At 34.9% G+C, this 23,961-nt stretch overlaps 1 protein-coding gene across 1 annotated transcript; it reads right to left on the reverse strand.

Moving 5' to 3' along the window:
• Positions 1-13,725: 13,725 nt before the first annotated feature.
• On the reverse strand, positions 13,726-14,426 carry LOC141812723 (basic blue protein-like). Its single transcript, XM_074700730.1, has 2 exons — positions 14,190-14,426; positions 13,726-14,092 (listed from the first exon to the last, which is right to left on the reverse strand). The coding sequence occupies exons 1-2, from the start codon at positions 14,365-14,367 to the stop codon at positions 13,893-13,895; spliced, it is 378 nt and encodes a 125-aa protein (XP_074556831.1). The 5' UTR covers positions 14,368-14,426; the 3' UTR covers positions 13,726-13,892.
• Positions 14,427-23,961: the final 9,535 nt, after the last annotated feature.

Raw genomic sequence — 23,961 nt, forward strand, 5'->3', positions numbered from 1 at the left:
ATTAGATACTTGGTAGTTGGTATAAAATTCTAAAGAAGTGAACCTTAGATGGTGAAGTCTTAGAGGCGTGAATTTTAAAAATCCTAAGGAGTGAACCTTAGGTAGTGAGAAGTCTTGAAAGAATGAACTCCAAGTGAGAAATCCCCTAGGAGAGTGAATCCTAGAAGTGTAAATCCTAGTTGGGAACCAAATAGTAGAAGTTCTAGCAGGGCTGTAGGATCGAATTTGTACGCGCTATCGATTGGAGAAGGGGGGTGAATAGCGCGTTGAGTCGCTTTTTTAACAACATCGTTCATTTTCTATCAAAAAGCACTTGCAGCGGAATTAGAAATAAGATGCAGGGGACTCAGCAGATTTTTACTTGGTTCCTAACCCCCCAGGGTTAGTACGTCCAAGGCCTAATTCGGGAGGCGCCCGTCCACTAGTGGTCTCCTTTCCGAACGTCGTTCGGAGGCGGAGAAACCCGTCTTACAGTCTGATAAAATAATAATATAAAATAACAAACAGAAAGTAAGACAATAAAAAGAATCAAACTCTTGGTCGCCGATCTGGAAGTCCTGAGCGCCGCGCACTCCTCCTGGATCTTCCCCGGTTGCAAGAACTTGGCCCCGTTCGCGTTCAGAAATAGCACTTGGTGGAGAGGGGAACTTTTTGGAATGATTGGAATGATTGTGCACGTTCACCTTCTTTTATACTGGTCCTGAGTCGACTCAACTCCCCATCTGAGTCGACTCCAGCCGACGTGGCAGATAGAACTTCTTTCCGCTCGTTTATCCACTTTTCAGTCGACTGACCCTTCAGTCGACTGGCCCTTCAGTCGACTGGGTTCCAGTTCCAGTCCCAGTCGACTGGATCCTCTGGACTGGTTGGTTTGGCTTTACTTTGTTTGCTTCACTTATGTTTTCTCCATCTTGCTTCCATCTCCTGGTTCCTGCAAGACAAACATGCAAGTATACAAACAATCCTAAGCCTTACCTTGTGGGTCTAACTTCGAATTTCTACTGAAATCCTAGGTTAGTCTGACGCCTACTGTTCCACTCCGGGAACGCATCCTAATCCACTCCACTCTGGAGAATTTATGCCAACCAAGTCCTCCAGACTTGTTGGACTTTTGCTCGGCTCTGTCCTCAGCCCCTAGGATTTGTGCTGTGGTTCGGTTCTCTCTAACCAACCCAGACTTCTGCTGCGACTCGGTCACCCAGACCAGCCCAGACTTCTACTGCGACTCGGTCACCCAGACCAGCCCAGACTTCTACTGCGACTCGGTCCTCCAGACCATCCCAGACTTCACCTAGTGCTTCGACTCTGCCAAGACTTTCGCCTGATCCTCCAAACCAGGACTTCCCTTTGCCTAGCCTACAACTTGTTGGTGCAGGGAAGCACCAGATGATCGAACCTTAGTTTTGATGATGACACGAGGTTCAAGTTAAGTGTGTGTTGTGTACTGATATGCTTATCTAGTGTGCAGGGAGCACAGGAAAGTCCTAGTTGCTAGGCTAGTTGAGGCTAGGCAAAGTAAGTCCTAGTTGAGGCTAGGCAAAGGCAAGTCCTGGTTTGGAGGATCAGACAGAAGTCTTAGCAAGGTCAAGTGCACCAGGTGCAAGTCCAGGCAGGTCAGGAGGACCGGATGCATAGCAGAAATCCAGGCAGGTCAGGAGGACCGGATGCGTGGTGGAAGTCTAGGCGGTCAGGTGGACCGGTAGCCTAGCAGCAAATCCTGGGAGCCGAGGATCAAGGCTAAGCGGGAAGTCCAATAAGTCTGGAGGACTTGTTGGCAAATCAGGTAAATTCTCCCGAGTGGAGTGGGTAAGGGCGCGTTCTCAGAGTGGAACAGTAGGCGTCGGTCTAACCTAGGGTTTCACTGGAAACCTGAAGTTAAGACCACTTAACAGTTCAAAAATTGTTAATCCTTTTCTGCAACTTTGGTTTTTGCACTAACTTGTAATGCAGGATTGGAGAGGCGAGAACTTTGATTCCGAGCGACTCTATCCAGAATCCAGGCGACCGGCGGTCCAGGCGCCCGGATTGTGAATCCAGGCGACTGTACGTCAGCGAACCAGGCCAGCGAAGCGATGAGGTGGTGTTGTCCCAGTGGTCGGGACACCTCAGCTTCCAGGCGACTGGATTGGTTCCAGGCGCCTGGGTTCGGATAAACGCAGTGGCAGTCAAAGTTCATCCGGAACCTCCACGTCAGCACGGAGGCGCCTGGAAGGGGAATACAGGCGACTGAAAGTGCCGAGTCAGCAGCGTCGATGGCGGATCGACGGACGTCGTGGAGGCGCCTGGAAAGGGATTCCAGGCGCCCGGAAAGCCTTATAAAAGACCTTCGACAGAAGGCTTCAGTACATCAATTCAAGTCATTCCATAGCAAGCCGACGGCAGTCTGCACGCGAACGATCACCCTAGAAGCCGTCGTAACGCCGGAGTTCTGCACCGCAAGTCATCTTCTCAACCTCCGGTGATTTGGTAACGATTTACTTGTATGCTTTTCATTTAAGTACGATAAAATTGTTATCGTATTTCTATTTTGTAAATCGTTACAACTCCTCTCCGTAAGGAAGGAGTTAATTAGTGGATTGCCCATACGTAAACGATCAAAGATCGTGGGCCTTGGAGTAGCAGCCTGTGGCTGTGAACCAAGTAAAAGAAACTTGTGTCTTCTTCTGTGTTCGCAATTATTATTTCCGCTGCAACGTTATCTTTGATTTACGAACGTAATCGATGAATTTACAAAAATTGAGAAAACGCTACAAGATAGCGCTATTCACCCCCTCTAGCGCTCTCTTCGATCCTACAATTGGTATCAGAGCGGGGTGCTCGAACTCAGTGCAACCACTGGTCGAGCAGGTTTTCCAAAATTATTTTTTAGATTTTTTTCAAAATTTTTTAAATTTTATTTTATTTTTTCCTCCCGCACTACTAATCCAAGACCAAGTCTTGGAATGAATTTGTTGTTCTTTCTGTGTGCTAGATAAATGACCCATCAGGAAGGATTTAGTACCGCAAGGCCACCTCTGTTCTCCGGGGAGGACTTCATCTACTGGAAAGGTAGAATGGAGTACCACCTGAAGACACAAGTGGAGATGTGGATAGTCATCCAGATGGGATTTACAATCCTGACTGACAATGACGGCCTACCACAGTCTTGCGACAAATGGGATGCGACCACGAGAAAGAAGATAAAAGCAGACGCAAAGGCAACCCAGACTCTGCAATGTGGGTTGACCAAGGAGGAGTTGAACCAAGTCGGGCCCTTCATAAGTGCAAAGGACTTATGGAATAAGTTAATTGAATTGCACGAAGGCACCTCGGACACGAAAGGTCAGCAAGAGGGATCTGCTGATGAACAAGCTCTACAACATCCGTATGATGGACGGAGAATCGGCAAGCGCTTTACATGCCAGAATACAAGATATCTGAACGACCTTCATGCAATCGGACAACCGGTGGAGAACCGAGACACAATAAGGTACGCTTTGAAAGCGTTCCCGAGGAACACTTTGTAGGCATCTATGGTGGATGCTTACAAGGTCTCCAGGGACCTTTCAAAAGTTAAGTTAGATGAATTATTTTCAGAGTTCGAGTTGCATGAACAGACTAACGCCGAAGTGGAAGAGAAAGGTGTAGCCCTTCTTGCAGGTACATCCAAAGAAAAGAAGTCCAAAAAGGTGACAGAAGAAACTGACTCATCAGACTCCGAGAGCAACGACGAGGTCACAACGGAGCTGGTGAACTTGGTCCGCAAGATGATACGAAAGAAGCGCGGAATCAAGAAGTCGGAGGTGAAAAACTGGTACAAAAATCAAACACCAACCAATCTTCAACTGACAAAGCGGATCTAAAGTGCTACGGGTGCAACAAGAAAGGTCATTTCAAAGCAGAGTGCCCAAATCAGAAAAAGGAACGAAGATCCAAGAAGAAAGCGTTGAAGGCTACATGGGATGAATCATCATCGGAGGAGTCAGATGAAGAACCTACGACAAGCTTCCTCGCACTTCCGGCAAGGGACGAACCAACGGAGACCGATAGCGAGTCAGACACAGACTCGAGTTCAAGCCACGGATCTGCATCCGTTTCTGAAGGTTCTAACACCGCTGTAAGTTCTGAAAAGTTATATTCCATAATTGTTAGTTTAACAAAGAAATTGGCTAAGTCCGATGCCTTAGTTGAATCGCTCCAAGAGGAGGTAGCTCTCCTCAAGGAGAAAGTCAACTCTGGATCGTCAACTGAAGTCACTCAAATTGAGGATTCGACTCAAGTTCAACTTGAGAAAGAAAATTCTCAATTGAAGCTTCAAGTTGACAATCTAAAAAGATCGCTTGAAAAATTCACCTCAGGATCTAAGTATCTTGACATGATACTTGGAAACCAAAGGGCTGGATACAATCGATCTGGTATTGGACACAAAGTAAAAAATAGAGCATTCATGACATTACTGCACAGACCTAAGAAATCCAGAGTCCAAGCATGGGTTCCAAAATCCAAACTGACAAATCTAGTTGGAACAACCAATTCTGGGTCCCCAAGGATCAAATATATTATTTGATCAGACCCAACAAGGGTCGTGATCCAAGGGGATCCAAAACCTTACCTAAATGATTGCCTGCATTTTTTTATTTTTTTTCTTTATTTATTTCTGCATTAGATCAACCTAGGCTAGGTAAGGACAAATATTTGATTAATTCTTGCCCAACATAGTACCAGGGTGAGAGCAAGATGATAGTATGTTAGGGAGACCCAGTTTAAGTAGTCAAGTGGGGTAAGGAGTACCTTACTTGGTCTACTTAGCTAGGTCAAACTAGCCGAAGCTACCTCGCCACATCCTAGACTAGTTAGACCAAAGTTTTTCTCTAGACTAGCTAAGCATATAATTTCCTGAATCAACTTTATCTTAAAAAATATCATTGTTCTGATACCCAAGAAGGCCTATGCCTGTGGCCTGGAAACTGATCCTTGAAATGTATGTTTAGAGAGTCGAATGGTTAAACTTGAATCTAACTCAAGGTTAATCAAATAATAGATACTTGGAAATTAATTAAATAAGATAAAATGGTAAAATCATCTCACAAAACCCATAGGATTAACTGTGTGATCATCTAGAAATGGGTGAGATGAATTAGAATTAACGTTGAATAATTTCAAGTAATTCTTAATGTAAAGTAAATAATTAATCTTAATTAAAATATAATTAAGTTTGATTAATCTTTAACGTAAAACGTTAATTAATGTTTAAATAAATATTAGTTAACACGTTAAATTTTAATTAAATTAATTATTACCTTAACAAATTTTAATTAAATTAATCTTTACCTTAATCAATTTTAATTAAATTAATTTTTACCAATTTAATCAATTTTAATTAAATTAAATTTTACCTTAATCAATTTTAATTAAATCAATTTCACCTTAACCAACTTTAAAATTAATCCTTACCAAATTTATCTTAACTAAAATTAATTACTTTAACTAAATTAACCAAATCAATTTTTACTTTAATTTTACTTTAACTATAATCAATCAAAATGTAAGTTAAAACTTAATCAATCAAACCCAACCCAAATAATTCGAAACGAACCCGAAAAGCCTGACCCAACCAAATCCAGGTGCCTAGAAACCAAAATCTAGGCACCCCGAACCGAAAAATCAGAGTCCGAGTTCAGTACGTACAATTAGAAGACAGTGAGGACTATGCTTGGTAGAATAATAAAAATTTTAATTTTTTTAAAAACTCATTTTTTTACAATCTACTATTACTTAATTTTTTTAAATGTTTTAAAAAGTTCATTTTGTTTTTTTAAAAAACTTATTTTCAAAGTTTTGATTTCAAAATAAAAAAATGAATGATTTAGCCTTAGACTAGAATCATCCTCCTAGAAAGTATGTACCTATAGATCTAAGTGGAGCATCTCACAAAGCACACTAGTTACCTTGTTTGTGACTATGAAACTTAGAATGGTGTAAGAAGCATAGGATTCTAGCTTGAGTCTCAGATGCTTATATTAGTGCATCGAATCTAACTTGGGCTTTAAACAAAAATATTAAATCAAATTAAGTGTTCCTAAGTATAAGCTGAATGAAATAATACACTTGAACTTAACTAACTGGATCAAACTACTACTGTTTAGTAGTTACCTAAAACCTAAGTTGGGAATTCACCCCCCGGATAATTTTTTTTGTCTAAGTATTTTAATTTTTTATAACATGTTTGGACTCAAACTCATTATTTATTTTGATTATGTTAAAGGGGAAGAGTAATATGAGATTTCAAGTTCTTCAAATTTAAATTTTTTCAAAAGAAAATTTCTAAGTTTAAATTTACTTTACTTTCAAAATTTTATTTTTGAACTTATGCTTTTAAATTTAGATAATTTTTGAAAAAGTTTAAATTATTTCAAAGACAAGTAATTTTTAAAATATTTTTTAAGGACTTAATGGTTTTGTATCAACCTAATCAAAATCAAACTATGTCAAGTTCAAGGGAAGTGAACTAAAAGTTGTTTAAACTTTGATTGTTTCAAAACAAGTATGAATTCAGAGGGAATCCTGAAAGCAGGGAGAGATAGGTCATTGCACATTCATGCTATTGCACATCATATCAAATATTATTTTTCAAGCATGAGTTGAATGTTGATCATGAGTTAAATTCTTGAATATTATAAGTTTTTTCTTAACTTGAAACTCGGGTTATCATAATCAAAAAGGGGAAGATTGTTAGTATAGGGAAGCACCAGATGATCGAACCTTGATTTTGATAATGACACGAGGTTAAAGTTAAGTATATGTTGTGTATTGATATGATTATCTAGTATGTAGGGAGCACAGAAAAGTCCTAGTTGAGGCTAAGCAAAGTAAGTCCTAGTTGAGATTAGGCAAAGTAAGTCCTAGTTGAAACTAGGCAAAGACAAGTTCTAGTTTGGAGGATCAGACATAAATCTTAGCAAGGTCAAGTGCACCAGGTGCAAGTCCAGGCAGGTTAGTAGGATCGGATGCATGGCAGAAGTCCAGGCAAATTAGGAGGACCGGATGCATGGTGGAAGTCTAGACGGTCAGGTAGACCGGTAGCCTAGCAGCAAATCCTGGGAGCTGAGGATCATGGCAAAGCGGGCAAATCAGGTAAATTCTCCCAAGTGGAGTGGATAAGGATGCATTCTCGAAATGAAATAGTAGACATCAGTATAACCCAATGTTTCACTGAAAATCTGAAATTAAGACCACTTAACAGTTCAAAAACTATTAATCCATTTTTGTAACTTTGGTTTATGTACTAACTTGTAATGTAGGATTAGAGAGGCAAAAATTTTGATTTCGGATGACTCTATCAGAAATCCAAGTGACCGACGGTCCAAGCGCCCGGATTGTGAATCCAGGCGATTGGACGTCAGCGAACCAAGCCAGCGAAGTGATGAGGTGGTGTTGTCCCAGTGGTCGGGACACCTCAGCTTCCAAGCAACTAGATCGGTTCCAGGTGCCTCGGTTCGAATAAACGCAATGGCAGTCAAAGTTCATCCGAAACCTCCACGTCAGTACGGAGTTGACTGGAAGGGAAATCCAGGCGACTAGAAGTGTCGAGTCAGCAGCGTCGATAGCGGATCGACAGACGTCGTGGAGGCGCCTGGAAAGGGATTCTAAGTGCCCAGAAAGCCTTATAAAAGACCTTCGATAGAAGGCTTCTGGAAATCAATTCAAGTCATTCCATAGCAAGCTGACGTTAGTCTGCATGCGAACGATCACCCTAGAAGCCGTCATAACGTTAGAGTTCTACACCACAAGTCATCTTCTCAACCTCCGGTGATTTGATAACGATTTACTTATATGCTTTTCATTTAAGTACGATAGAATTGTTATCATATTTCTATTTTGTAAATCATTACAACTCCTCTCTGTAAGGAAGGAGTTAATTAGTAGATTGCCTATACATAAACGATCAAAGATCGTGGGCTTGAGAGTAGCAGTCAATGACTGTGAACCAAGTAAAAAAAACTGTGTCTATTGTGCCTCTGGTGTTTGTAATTATTATTTCTGCTACAACATTATTTTTGATTTACGAACGTAATCGATGAGTTTACAAAAATCAAAAAAATACTATAAGATAGCGCTATTCACCCCCCTCTAGCGCTCTCTTCGATCCTACATTCTCCACCTCTGAAAATTATCTGGAAAGGAGAAAGAAGCTAGTGGACTCAAGCTTGAGCATACCTTGGATGGTATGAACCAAGTAATTTTTGTGTCTATTTTATGTATTGTTCATCTTTATTATTCTAATGCTAATATCTCTGATAGAAAAAGAACGAAGAAAATTTGATTATGTTATTCACCCCTAACATCAAAAGGATCCTAGAAATTGGATCTCAATGTACTCTTTATAATAAAGTTAGTCTTGAATATCAATCAAGTGCACAACAAAAATTATAGATATCACTTGTTAATAGAAAGTCTAAAATGCAATACCTGGAATTGTTAAAGTTTTGTTAACAAAGTCGAACCGATTGGAGGAAAGAATTGATGACTCGCATCCCCTTAATCAGAAACTCAATCAAGATAGAAGAATGATGGAAAGTAGTAAAATTTGTTGAACTTAGTCAAGTTCTCTCAATCGTTATGTTAGGGTGACTCAAGGAAGCTTGAAAGGCAATTTCGAGAGTCCTCAAGTATTCTCAACCTTCTTGAATAATAGAAGTTAGCAATCATTATTGGTGTTTTATCTTTGGCTAGTGAATAGCTGAAGAAAAGCATTTCTTTTTCTCACATATCAATTTCTCTCTAGAAGTACTGGAGGGTATCTTGCTCACTTTTTCCTTCTTAGGGCGTAGGGGAAGATAAGAAACTTTGCAACACTCATTGCCGCTCTTCAAATAGTCATTTAGCTATCTAAAAAAGCATCCTCAAACAAGCACACCATTGACTACCTTCTTTCATTTATCTTCCCTGAAAGAAAAGGTGTGGAATAGGGCTAGCTAACAAGTAAACGAGTGAATGTTGCATAAGTGAGCGAAATGTTGTTGGCATGTTCAAGCATTGCAAGTAAGTAAACTACTTATCTTCGTAGCATAGGCGAAGTGAGCCGGAGTTCTTGATTGAGTGAGTCGGGTAAATAAGCCAGTATGCCCGAGTGATGTAATAGAAAAACGTATCTTCTCTCCTATTTGACTGCCAATTGCTCTTGTTTCAATTAGATTAGATGCACTAACTTATGAATGAAGCTAGTAGCTCTATAAGCCAAGTTAGGCGAAAAGAAGCAAAAGTGGTTTATCCAAAAAATGCATGACCCAATGATCTAACCATTCCCTATCACCCTGTTAACCAAGAGGAAAGACGTCCCATCAATCTGTGCCAATGGTTTGACGTTACAGATTGCAAGAGTGGCTCCAAGAGTCTTTTCAGGTGGGAGCTATCGACTTTGGGATTAGAATGAGCTTGGATTGTGCCGGTCTCTGTTTTCCAAGCTAAGCAAGTAAGAAAAGAGTCTCTGAAAGTCTCTCACATTATACCGGAGAGGCCTTTAAACACTGCTAGCTATGAGTTAGTCGGGTTAGTCACTCCCAAGACATCCACTGAAGGTCAAGATAGGATCATTTGTATGCTAATACCTATAAATAAGAAGCATTGGAGAGAAGGTAAATGTCCTTATTGAAGGGCTGAGAATGAACACAAGGCTTTGAAGACTAGACTCAAGAAAGTCATACATTTTCTAAATGCAAGTTTTGTGAGAAACGAACAAATAGATGTTGAATAATGAATGTTTATAACACATGATTCCAGAAAAGTTCAAGCTCAAAGACTTAGGAGCAGTGTCTTTTGGCAACAATAGTGACTTAGGAATAGCAATATTGAGTTAAATTCAAATATTCACTAGTTAAAAGGCATGAAGTGTAAAGTGACTTGTATGATATCGACAACAAGATTAATTTTTTTACAAAAAAAAAGTTTAATTAAACATGATAATTTAGATACAATATTACTAGAAGGAAAAAAGATGTGATAATGTATACATGATTGATTTACCTTGCATCTTATATCCAAAGAATAAGAAAATTGGTTATAGCATAGGAGATTAGCTCATGCTTACATGAAACTAATCACTAAATTAGTCAAAAGAAATAGTTAAAGGATTACCCAAACTTACATATAATAATAAAAAATTGTGTGATGCTTGTTAAAGGGTAACAAACTAAAATTACATATAAAACTAAAAATGTAGTAGGCACCACAAGACCTTAGAATTATTACACTTGGACTTGATAGTCATGGGGCTTTGTCCTTTAACAATAGCAAGTATTGTTTTGTTATTATTGATGACTCTAATAGGTACACTTGGGTTAATTTCTTAAGACATAAAGATGACACCTTTGAAATATTTATAAAATTTTGTAAAAGAGTAGAAAATGAAAAGTAACTCAAAATCACTACATTTGAAGTGATTACGGTTAAGAATTTGAGAGTCTTAATAAATTTTATAGTAAAAATGGTCATGCACATGAATCTCTTGATCGAGGACACCATAACAAAATGATGTTATAGCAAGAAGGAATAGAATTTTACAAGAAGTTGCTAGGATGATATTAATGAATATTTTTTATCTAATTATTTTTTAGCCCCAAGCAATTAACACCACATGTTATATATAAAACAAAATAGATTTACATAGAATACTCAATAAAACAACCACTCATGGATTATAATTTTGTAGAAGACTCAATATTAAATATCTTAAAATTTTTAAATGCAAATTATACATTTTGAACACTAAGAGTTAGGAAAGTATCATGATGGGATTGTTATATATAGGATATTTCTCGTCTAGTAGAGCCTAATAAAAAATATTAAAGATAGAAGAAATCCTAATGTAGTAATCGATGAAAATAATGATAATTTTATAAAGTTCCCCTCTATTAATGAAGAAATTAAAGAAGAAATAAATAAATAAATAAAATACAACTAATTATGAAGAAGAAGCAATAGAAGATAAACAAAATGAAGAAGATACATAATAACAACCCTCAACATATAAAACAATTACTAATCATCTCATCCTAATTAGACTATTTTGAATGAGTAAAAAATATCTATTTATAGCTAAGTGTTTACATAGATGATATATTATTTGACTCAATAAATAATTGACTCTTAAATGAATTTTATAACACTCATGGATAAACAATTTAAAACAAGTTTAGTAGATACACTAAATGTTTTTTCTAAAATTACAAATGAAATAAACTAAGGAAAATATTCATCAACATTGCCATCGTTGTCAACATTCATCAACATGGCCATTATTGTGCAGTTAGAAAGATGATGAGAATGAGATGAGGCACAATCAATGGACCACATATAGAGAAAAAGAATTTTTAAAAATTAAATATTTTCAACAAATTCTAATTAATTTCTATAAGCCCAAGCAAAATATAACTGAATTGATCCCACTCCTAATAATGAGTTTGTTAAGTGTCAAAATAAATCTAAATTAAATCTAATTATAATCCACCTAACCATAATCACTCCACTTATACCCAACGCATTATTCAATCGTATCCAAACTAGACCTCAAATAGATCATCAAAAGTTACTATTTTTTTAAAAAAAAAAAGTTTATGATAAAAAAATTAAATAAAATCGGAATTTGATATACAGCACTGAGAACTTTAGATTGTTCGATAAATTTTCAAAGGGTACACTTCACTCCTCTTTCTTTCTAAATTAAATTAAATTTTAATTTTAATCAACATATATAATCCTCTAAATTTATTTATTTTTTATTTTTATGTTTAAATTTTTAATAAAAAATTTTAAATTATAAAAGAAAGTTAATAAAATATTAAAAATATTTTTTCTATTTTTATACCTTCTATTTTTTTAATATCTAATTATAAAAATATAAAATTAATAAAATTGATTTATTAATAAAAATAAATTTAAAAATAAAATAAAAATTAATTTGGTATTGGTCTTCAAAAATAAACACTATAGCGATATTGGTATTTAAGCTGTGGTGTTGATTTTCAAGTACTAGTACCACAATATTCTGAAATTTTTAAATCATCTTAAGGAATGTTGGGAGAGTCTTAAAATAGTAAACAATGATTAATTTAGACTCAAATTCACCTAATAAACTCATAAGAATTAGAATAAGTCCGATAAAAATTCTTTAAGTTCATCAATATATTGATCAAAACTCATTGACGGATCTAAACGACATAAATTTTTAAAATTTTAAAATGGGATGAAAGTGTGGTATGTGTAGAAGGTAGATATGGTGAGAAATCTTAGTTCGAATTTCCTACACAAAGGCTCATGTCAATTAAAATCTGAAACTTTCTAAACTTTTGACTAATGCTAGAAATATTTTACGATGATAACAAATAATTTTGATCGATTTAAACTATTTGAATTTTTAAAACTTTTTAATGAGATAGAAGAGGTGAATGTGTAAAAATTATATATGATATCCAATCTTAATTTTAATATATATAAGTGAAGTTATAATTATATGTCAATTAATATAGATTGTGATATTGATCTTCGATTAATATATATATAAGTGAAGTTATAATTATATGTCAATTAATATAGATTGTGATATTGATTTTTGAAGATCAATTAAGATCACTACAATGCTGATATTTTAGAAATCAACATCTTAATTTATATAAGTCACGCATCTCGTGACTATTTTGTAGTTTTCTTGAAGAAAGTAATGTGTCTCCATTGATTGCTGGTAAATTGTTGGCACATTGGACTTCGTGTCATCCATGATCGTCTCATTCCATAAAGTGTTCTGCTGTATTGATTAAGTGCCTCAGGGGATGACGGTTAAGCACTGCGATTCTAACTTAGAGAAAGCAGAAATATACTTGTCAACTAAATTTCAGGAAGCCAAGAAGAAATTGCAGGCATCGTTGACAAAGTTATTCAGCATTTCTACTGAATTATGTGTACAACAGCCTCACGACGATATTTTACTATTAGTATTCCTCTCGATGAAGACTTCGTTCTATTGTTTTTTCCCACGAGAAACACAGTGTATTTCTGAAGAAACAAAGTGGCTATGTCATAAAGTACTATGAAGTGATAAAGGAGCATAAACTTCCAAAAGTTATGACACACTTTGTTGCATTTGCATCCTACACTGGCCAAGGCAAAGAAATTATCAGACTCAAATGGATCTATCAGATGGTTGGATATTCCACTAAAAGATTAGCAACTCAATCAAAGAAGATATACCAATTTTTAGATACCAATTATCACTGTGATGTTGATCTTTAAAAGTCAATCTATCAAGATTAGATACCATATATACTTTTTACACTCTCACTAGCATTTTATTATAAAATTTTAAAAATTCAAATTATATAAATTCATTAATTTCAATCAAAAATTATTAATAGACTTAAAAAACTCTGGTCGGATTCATTTTTAACTCACGTAAGTTTCTGTAATTTTTTGAAATCCAAAGGTGTAAAGGATTTTCAATTACTCAAAAAGTTTAAAAAATCATACTTTATACCAAATGACACATGCCAATAACTTCATATAAGATATTTAAAATCGAGATTTCTCAACATATCTACCTTCTACACACTTCACACTTAACTTCCATCTCATTTTAAATTTTTAGAAATCTATATCATCTAGGTCTAAAATTGGAATGAAGTGTATTTTTTTGAGAAAATAAAATTTCAATATAGTTTTAGGCATTTTTAAATTTAGAGTACGATCATTTGAGAATTTACTATAAACTTTTTAGATATAAAGTATGAAGTAGATTTTCAGGATCTACTAGGAAAATATACATTAACATTATACAGATTAAAGCAGTAGTAACAGTCCGTACATTTCCAAAGCCAACAACTTTATTTAACGCCAGTACAGGTGTACCGATCTAGCTAGACTGACTACGCTGCCGTCACGGCGATCTTCATTCCGGCCTGGCAGTGGCCGGAGACAGTGCAGAGGAAGTAGCTGGTGCCGCGGCCCAGCGTGATGCGGTCGTTGCCGGAGTTGAACGTCCTCGACCCCCTCGGAGCGGAGCAGCTGTTGTACCCCGACGCGCTCACCGTCGCCACGTTGTGCATCGATGGACTGTACCTGAACACTGCCCAAACCGGCCGGACGCCAGTCGGCAACCAACGTGTCAAAAACGTCCAAACAATCGGAAAACGCGACGACACGTACGATCAATCATCACTCACCGAGCACGTCTCCGGCCCTGAAGCTTTTGCCGTTGGGCCACCCGACGGTGTTAAAGGTCCAGCCGCGGTCGCCGCCGACGACGTAGGTGGCTGCGTCGGTGAACTCGCTATGGAGCAGGAGGCAAAGAAGAGTCAGCCCCAGAGCGACTGCTGCACTGCCCCTTCCCTGAGCCGCCATTAAAGCTGCAACTACACTTAGCTAGCTAGCTAACACACAGTTATGCAGCAATATGTACAGCGATGGGCGGCTCAGGGAATGAGTGGAGATGTTGGATCAGCATTAATTTAGATTAAAGTGATGCGGCACCGCCTTCGATGGGATGGAGGAATTAATTGAGATAATTAATCTGCACCCAACCGCTCTAATAGTATTATTATTATTATTTTATAATTCGAGTGTCGGCTTCGTCTGATTGATCTGAAAATCGACAGTGATTCTATTACATTTTAACCTTCGCCTTCCTTATCTGTTAAATCTTTGCATAAGGTAGCTGTGAACTTTCAGTCCCTTCCACTTCTACATAGACAAAATCTACATAATGCCAATGCACTACAACGCTTTCTGTCAAGAAGAACACTTAGGTATTATGCAGGAACAACCCTACCTGACTGAGAAAGCCCCTTAGAATTACAAGACTTTTATGTATTAGATATGCCATTAAATCTCATGGATTCAAATTACTTATTGAACTTACTAAACACCCATCCAAGTCAATGTAGATTCATTAATATCTAGATTGAAAAAATTAAAAATTATATAAGAAAATTTTATTAAATATTAAAAATAGATAAGATATACTGTATGCTAATTAGCTGTTGTACTTTAAAGCACAAGATTTAAAATATATAAATTGAAAAATAAAAGAATGCATGATGCATATTAAATAATTATTCAGTTGGGGAGCAATCTAAAGATCCTCTTCTAGATAGGTACAGAATAAAATCATAGATAGTCTAAAATGGTATTCAATTATGAGCATCTAAATAATAATTATCATGAAGATGGATATAAAATAAAAAATAAAAATCAACTTTTAAATAAAATTTAAAATTCAAAATGATATTCTAAATTTAACATGAAATCAGAATTCTGACAAATTAAAATGCATCAAGAATCAATCAAATAGATAACTTTCTCTTGTCCAGAAGGACATTTTGAAAGAATAGTAATATCATTCAGCTTAAAAGTAGCCCCTCAAATATTTCAATGAAAAATGAATAATATGTTCAGGATATCTCTCAATTTAAATATATTTACATAGATGATATAATGATATTTTCAAAAATAAAGAATGGATAACATGCACATCTAGTCATGATTTTTACGCTATTTGAAAAACAATCTAATAATATTTAGGAAAAAATGAAATTAGCAACAATACATGTAGACTTTCTAGGCATAGAAATTGGATAGGAAAAATTTTCCCTATAATCTCATATTACTTCCAAAATACTAGATTTCTCAAATAAGTTGAAAGACTCAAAGATACTTTTTAGGATTACTCAATTATGCAAGACCTTATTTAAAAACCATTGGAAAAATCAATGAACCCTTGTACAACAAAATTTCTACCACTGGACAAAAATATTTCAACCAACAAGACGTAGACTTGGTCAAACAAATCAAAACTATAATTAAAACAATCTTAGTATTAACACTACCCCTAGATTTTGGCTATTTAGTTATTGAAACTAACGGATGTGAAACAGGCAGGGGTAGAATTTTACTCAAAAAACTTTCTAAGTATGAATCAAAAACCTCAAAAGTTATATGCCAAAATGCTTCAAGTTTAAAGAAAAGGGGCATCTAATGTTATTAGACATGAGATTTTAGCAGTAATATATTGCCTTAATGCATTCATGTTATTTATCTATATTAAAAAGGAGATAATAATTAGAATTGATTGTGAGACCATTGTTAAATATAGTCAACAGACAAAAGGATTAAGAAAAAGTCTGAGTACAAAATGATGACTTAAATTTACTGATATAATTTTAAACAAAGATTTAAAAATTCAATGGGAACTGTTGGGGTTTTTCATGGGATACGTATGCATATTTTCTTTAAAAACACGCAGTGGAAGCGACATAAATTTTCTTTAAAAGTTTTGCGCATCCCGAAAAATAAGATCATACATGTGAAAAACATAAACATAAATTAAAAAAAGTTATTTAAAAGGCATACCTTTCCGACAATGTTAGATGAAAAAAATCACCTAACAAGCCTCACAAGACTTGTCTCTATTAGTATCCATATCGAGATATCTACAAGACAACTCTCCAAGCCACAAGTTGCCTCTCTATTTGGTATTAATCAAATCAAGGATACGACATGAGAGGGGAGGCCAACGACTTTAAGGAGGAAAATCGACGACTCTAGGAGTTCTTCCTTTAGAGGGCGATCCAATTGAGAAAGAAGAGAATAGAAAGGACTTGTAGGTCGCACAAGAGGAAGACCCTCCTAATGGGCAGCGGCAACAAAAGCAAGAGGAGAAAAAACTAAAAATCCTTCTATTCTTTATCCATGGAGAGGTATTTATATACCTCTTCATTAAACTTTGAGAGACAAGTCCAAGCCCAAATCACACACGTAGGTCCGACTCACTACAAGAGGTGTGAATAAAATACTTAAACCCATGTCGCATGAGTAACCCCAACTTGTCTATATGAGGCATGGCCCAAAAGCACTTCTAATGCGGCAAATACTGTTAATATTTGTCCTTTGTTTAGTTTAAACCAAACTTAATCTCTCTTTATTTGAGAATTTTATTCTCTAATTTATTTTTAAGTCATTAAAATATACTCGTAGTGTGTGTGACCTAATAAATTTTTGATTATGCTCGTCATTCATAATTAATCATTAATTATGAATAGATCATGAGTGACATCTAATAGTACATTATGACCTCTAATTGATTGAAAAATTACGATTGATTTCAAAATATATTCTGAACCCTTCAACAATTACAATTATTAGTGTCTCTGTTCCTTTCACCTATCTTATATCCAATTAGTTCAGGACATGGTCTATGTATCAGTCTCCACTAGATTGACTATGTCACACCTAACCTAAGTAGCAGTTCTTTGTCTTATAGATTTAAATTACTCAAAAATACATGTCCAAGAAAACCATTCTCTTGACATGTTTGCTTTGGACAAAGATTTATGAGTAAAAATCCTAATAAAAGGTTATAGGATATACGTCCAAGAAAACCATTCTCTTGACATGTTTGCTTTGAAAGATTTAAGTGGTAAATACTTCTTATGAAAGAAGTGGTAAATACTCTATTCAAACACCTTCGAGCATATTGACCGATACACAATTATCCTAGACCTATACCTTCTAGAAGATGTTTTGCTAAGATGTCAAAATATAAGTCTCTATGACCAAGATGACTTGAGATAAAACTTACACTCGAACTATAATGAAATCTTCATTGACATATAAAGAACTACATGAAATCTCATAGTAGGTCACATCCGATGAACTAGTTATCCTTAACTATCTTTCACACATTAACTCTAAACATCCCTATGTTGCCAACCATTGAAGATCGACTACTTGGATAAACCAAGGAGTATAACATATGCTAGTTTCATAGAATTGATAATGTTCAATCTCATCAATTCATCGATTAGAAAAGATTTCAATACGTACATAATTACACATGATGAAATACTCACTAATTATAATCTAATTATAATTTCTCTTATTCTATGCTTTGTATTATGGACTTCATTAATTGAGTTTAAAATCAAATCACATACATATAGAATGAACACTCAAATAGTAAATTTTATTTATTAAATAAATAAGATAATATTTAAGACGATTGCCTTAAGGACACATCTCAAATATAACATGAACATATTAAGAGAATAAATAATTTTCTAACAGATAATTTATCTAGACTTCTACATTAAAATTTTAATTTTCACCACTTGCAGACTTATGGACAGACAAAGAAAAGTGAAAATATTTTCTATGAAAACTATAAAGTTTGGTAGCCAAGAACTTCAGTAGTACACAAGACATGAAGAATAATTTCACTTTATAGCTAGAACACAAATGGACCCTATCCAAAAATATTTGATAGACACCATTTGGAACATTCCAACTATTCTAAGAACTTCCAACTATAACATAGTTGTTATAAATGCTTTGACTAATTACAGTTTAAAAACCCGAAGGCAAGAAGTTTTCTTATACGATTTTTTCAGGAACTCAAGCAAGAGTTTACTATGACTAGGAAGAAGTCAAAATAATAATTCTTGATAGTCTGACACCTTTATACAAAGGTTTCTATTCACTACAGGAAGGCTTTATAGTAGTAAAAGAAAGAGTTGGTCTTAACTTCTTTATCAGCACATTACTCAAAGTCGGAGCACATAGATAGGAAGATAAAACTTATGCTCAGGCAACCAGACTACCTATCAAGAACCTAGACAGACCTAGTACTTCACATTCAAACTCAGACCTTCTACCATAGAGATCTAGAGGATACACAACTTTAGTCTTACTTCAAGCACAAACAGTTACTCCAAAACAACTCTAGAGTGAGAATTCTCATTGGGCAGAAAAATAATCATCCAGAAGATCTAGCCACATATGTCAAGCAAAACATTCAACTATGCAAACTCTTTTGCAGTTACAAGAACTTCTTCAAATGTTGCATACTACCTCACCTCCTAGTATTTCTATTGTTTATGAAGCTAAATTCAACTACAAAGACAAGCATTCCACATGCAAAGATTCAAAGAACTTTGGCTATCATTGTCAGTTACTTTACTCATTCAAAAGAGCAAATATTGACTCTGAAAAGTTTGCTCAACATAAATTCAAGAGGGCGACTTATTACCCCTTTCACTTTAATGGATTATGGACTTTTACACAAACTTTTGGTTAAAGATTTTGATTCTCTCAAAGACTTTTCTAATAAACTTGGCATGACTATAATATATGCCTATGAACCTTTTGAAATCTTTATGATTACCAATTTTGAGAGTTCGTCTTCAAGATGGATTTATCTCAAAATTGAACCAGCTCGACATCTTATTAAACTAGATATTCATGAAGTTAATGGATTACATTTAACAATTGACGATTTTCCTTCAGATCTTGATCGAGAATAGACTACTGATACTGATCCACTAGATCAGCTAAAACACTAGAGGATTTCAATACGAGGACAATGGTTATGGGATAAAGACCATGACTCTAACAACCTTCTTCTAGCTGGAGAAATCTACATGGAAAATATATACTAGCCAAGGTACATCTTTACAGATATAGTCAAATCAATTTTGATGATTTAGGCGAATACATCTATTTATCAACAGAAGCCACTACTTATTTAACTTTAGAGGATGTAGGTGAACTTGAACACTATGATAAAAAAAATCATCAATTAAAAGAAGATTGAAAATTATATTTTGATGAAGAACGAAACATAATTGCCCAAACACAGTATAAGAAAATCAACCTAATGAATTCCGCAACCCAACAGAATCTATTACTATCACAAACCTTGTTAGTGTTAGCCCTAAAGCTAATTATGAGATGATTGATAAGGAAATTTTTATATCATATTTCATTAATAAAAGGCAAAATTTATAGTTATTATATTTACTCCAAATTTGTGTCAGATGAATAAGTATAATAATGCCCTAGGGTAGTAGGTTCTAATCTATAATGTATCAATTGGTTGAATTGATAGTGGGAGGCTGTAGACATATATATATATAAAACACTACTCTTAACTATTTCTAGTCAAACTTTAATATATAAGAACAATATTAATGTATTGAGATTAGCATGTAGATCAACTGACGCCGGACGGAATAGCGATTATCCCGGGGACAATATTGAATCCGTGGGTTTGACTGCGAATGCCGAAAATAATCTTCTAAAATCTATTAATTCGGAAGAATAACAAGAGATAGAGAAATAAATAGCATTGTCGAAAATATTATTAAATCAAAACTTCTTCTCCTAAAACATTAACTCATAAGATGTTTATATAAATCCAAACTCTAAGAAAGATTCCTTATAAAAAGGAAAATTTCTTAACAAATTATAAAAGAAAGATTCCTCATAAAAAAGAAAAATTTCTTAACAGATTCAATCCTAAAAATCCTAAACGGATTTAAAAATTCTAAAATAAAAAAATAGAACTTTTCAAAACTACTCTAAATACCAAAAATTTTAAAAATACTAAAAATAAAAATTATCAAAATTAATAATAAAAATCTTTAGATGCTCTTGCATCAATCGTCCCAGGTTGAAAAAAATTCCTCCTCGAGTTTAGAGTAGTATCAGGTGATCACCGAAGAAGAAGATCGTCTTGCACCAAATCAATAAAATTCATTTGTAGTTGTTGGGCTTTAGAAATTCTCGTCGATCCACTGACGAATATGACATCAGGAGGTCACGGGTTGATCATCTTCCTTGTTGGTAGCCTCAATCGTCCTTCTTCAAAGCCCAAAAAAGAAGTTGATAGCCTTGATTTCTTCTCATCACAGCTCAAAGGGGAATATAATTGTATCAGAAGACATAAACTAATCATGTTGCTAGATGCTTCTGCATCAGACGACCCAGGTTGAAAAGAACTCATTCTCGAGTTCGGGATAGTGTCTTCAAAAAATTTTTTTTTAAGTGCTGATGAATCAAAAGTCGTCGCGTAAGTGGTGGAATAGGAGGAAGATCCTCTGATATTAACTCAATCAAATTTCTAGGCAGTTGTTGTACTTCTGATCGAACATAAACTGTATCCTTAGATAGCCAGTCATCTAGAATCTTACAATCATCACCATAAAATACCTTATCATACACTGGCTCGTTAATTGACTCAGTCTCGTCTTCATCATAAATTGGATCACCGACTATTTCGATCTTGTCGTCGATATCTTTCTCAAGAAAAATTGTATCCAAGTAAAAATAAAAAAACTTACGACCTTTAAGATTTCTGGCATTACGATCACAGTGTGAGGCTTCCTCATCTGGAACCTGTCTATCACGATCTTGACCACATACCTCATAATCTTCAAAATCTTGTGTCGTTAGACGTTGGAACTCGATCTCGTCTTCATCACGAATTGGATCACCGACTATTTCGATCTTGTCGTCCATATCTTTCTCAAGAAAAATTATATCCAAGTAAAAAGAAAAGAACTTACGACCTTTAAGATTTCGGGCACTACGATCACTATGTGAGGCTTCCTCATCTGGAACTTGCTTATCACGATCTTGACCATGTATCTCACGATCTTCAAGATCTTGCACCGTTAGACGCTGGAATAATTTCATGACTTATCTCTGTAGATCTTCATGTATCTTGTCTTAGGTGCTACGATTACGATGCAAGGCTTCCTCAGCCGGAACATGCCTATCACGACCACGATCATGAACCTCACGATCTTCAAGATCTTGCACCGCTAGACGCTGGAATAACTTCATAACTTGTCTCTGTGGATCAATAATCTCGTATTGGATATTACGATCACGGTGTGAGATTTTCTCTACCAAAACCTGTCTGTCACGACCACGATAACAACCATAACGGCAATCCATCGAATCTTGAGAGCTCTGATACCAACTGACGTCGGGCGAGATAGCGATTATCCCGAGGGCAATATTGAATCCGTGTATTCGACTGCGAACGCCGGAAATAATCTTCTAAAACATGTTAATTCGGAAGAATAACAAGAGATAAGGAAATAAATGGCATTGCCGAAAATATTATTAAATCAAAACTTCTCCTAAAACATCAACTCATAAGATGTTTATATAAACCCAAACTAAAGATTCTTCATTAAAAAAAAATTTCTTAACAAATTCTAAAAGAAAGATTCCTCATAAAAAAGAAAATTTTCTTAACAAACTCAATCCTAAAAATCCTAAACGGATTTAAAAAGTCCTAAAATAAAAAATAAAACTTTTCAAAACTACTCTAAATACCAAAAACTTTAAAAATTATTAAAAATAAAAATTATTAAAATTAATAATAAAAATCTTTGGATGCTCCTGCATAAGATACTTAATCTCACAAGTCATCGATATAAAATATCAAGTTGACACATGGATATATATTAGAGAATATGTACTAAATTGACTCACTATGAGAATATTTCATGAATCATTATATGAGTGTCATAAACATTCTCATAATGACTATTAACATAAATAGTCCTTAAACCCGAAGTTACTACAGTTTCCTATATAAGTTATGTACTTTAGTATCGACAAATATCACCTGTAACAAGATGGACTATAAAGTCGTTCATTAGGTATGCAATAAATTATGCGAAGAGATGTGGGTGATGTAGATGGGATTTATCTCTTTCATATGACGAAAGTGATATTTGTGGGACCCTTTGATTAAGTATTACTATTAAAATGCATGACTATGCTCAAATAAATCAATATGAGATATTGAACACATTTGGTTAAGTGAGTCTACTTAGTAGTCAAAAAACACAAAGATTGATAAAAGGATGACACGGTCTATGTCTCATGAATCAATCTAGATATCGAGAATAGAAGGATTAAATTATATAAGATAATAGACATAGAAAGATTTGGTCGGATCTCGACATTCTCATCATTTGAGTAGCAATAATACATTGTTAGATGTCACTCATTGCTTATATATCTAAAATATTATTTTAGATACATTGTCAACATTATGAGAACATATTAAGACACACACAAAGGATATGTTGATTTGAAGATGGATACATTTTAGTTTAACTAAAATATGATGGACTCTAAGATTATAGGGTTAAGTCTAATCTGAGTTAGGCTCATTGAGTTAGATTTAAATGAAACCAACTATTAGGTTATTGGATTAAGTTTAATCCAAATTAGACTGATTGGATAGACTCAACCACTAAAGAGGATTAATATCCATTAATAAGGATTAATGGAGTATTGATGCAATAGAGAGCAAAAGGCAAAAAATATTTTGTATTCATTGGATGACTCTTTGTTTTCATTGGATGACTATTTGTATTCATTGATATTCATTGGATGACCCTTTGTATTCATTGGATAACCTTTTGTATTCATTGAATGAGTACAAAAGGTCAATTTTATACATTTGGTGGATGATCACTTTTAGTCTCTTCTTCTTCTACTTTTGGCAAAACTATCTAAGTTGTTAGCACAACGAAAGTGATTTTTCTCCAAATCGTGTGACGAACGAAGGGCATGTGCAACGCCCTCCCTTCCCTTACTAGTAAGGAAGACGTTACTAACTTACTTTATCTTACCATACATGCAAAATTATTTATATGCATAAAATCTAAACTTAATTCAATGTATTTATGTGTTTATTAACATGGATAATTATAGAGCCTAAACTATTATATTTTTCTTTATTCATAAAAATATAAATAAATATGGAGGAATCAAGGTTTGAACTAGAGACTTCTCACTAGAACATTTTATTGCTTACCAACATTCCACAGTTTTCTTTGTTATGATTTACTAGTTGACTGCTGTATATACCAGTCGACTGCTGTCAGTCGACTGCCACTCAACTGGCACTCGACTAAACTTTCTGTTTCGCTCGATTCGCCGTGGCCAGTCGACTGGTCACTGTACCAGTCGACTGGTACCTCGGAGACAGGGTTTCTACTTTGATATTTAAGCCTTAAATACAATCTATAGTGCTACTACTCACATTATACGACATTCTTATATGGTTCAATGACCAAATTAAAATGCACATATCATCAATCTACAATGCAACTTAGTTCTAAACATGGATAA

Source organism: Curcuma longa, chromosome 19 (assembly GCF_044706935.1).
Source record: "Curcuma longa cultivar G26 ecotype Majalengka, Jawa Barat chromosome 19, ITB_CL_G26_1.1, whole genome shotgun sequence".
Taxonomy (NCBI): Eukaryota; Viridiplantae; Streptophyta; class Magnoliopsida; order Zingiberales; family Zingiberaceae; genus Curcuma; species Curcuma longa.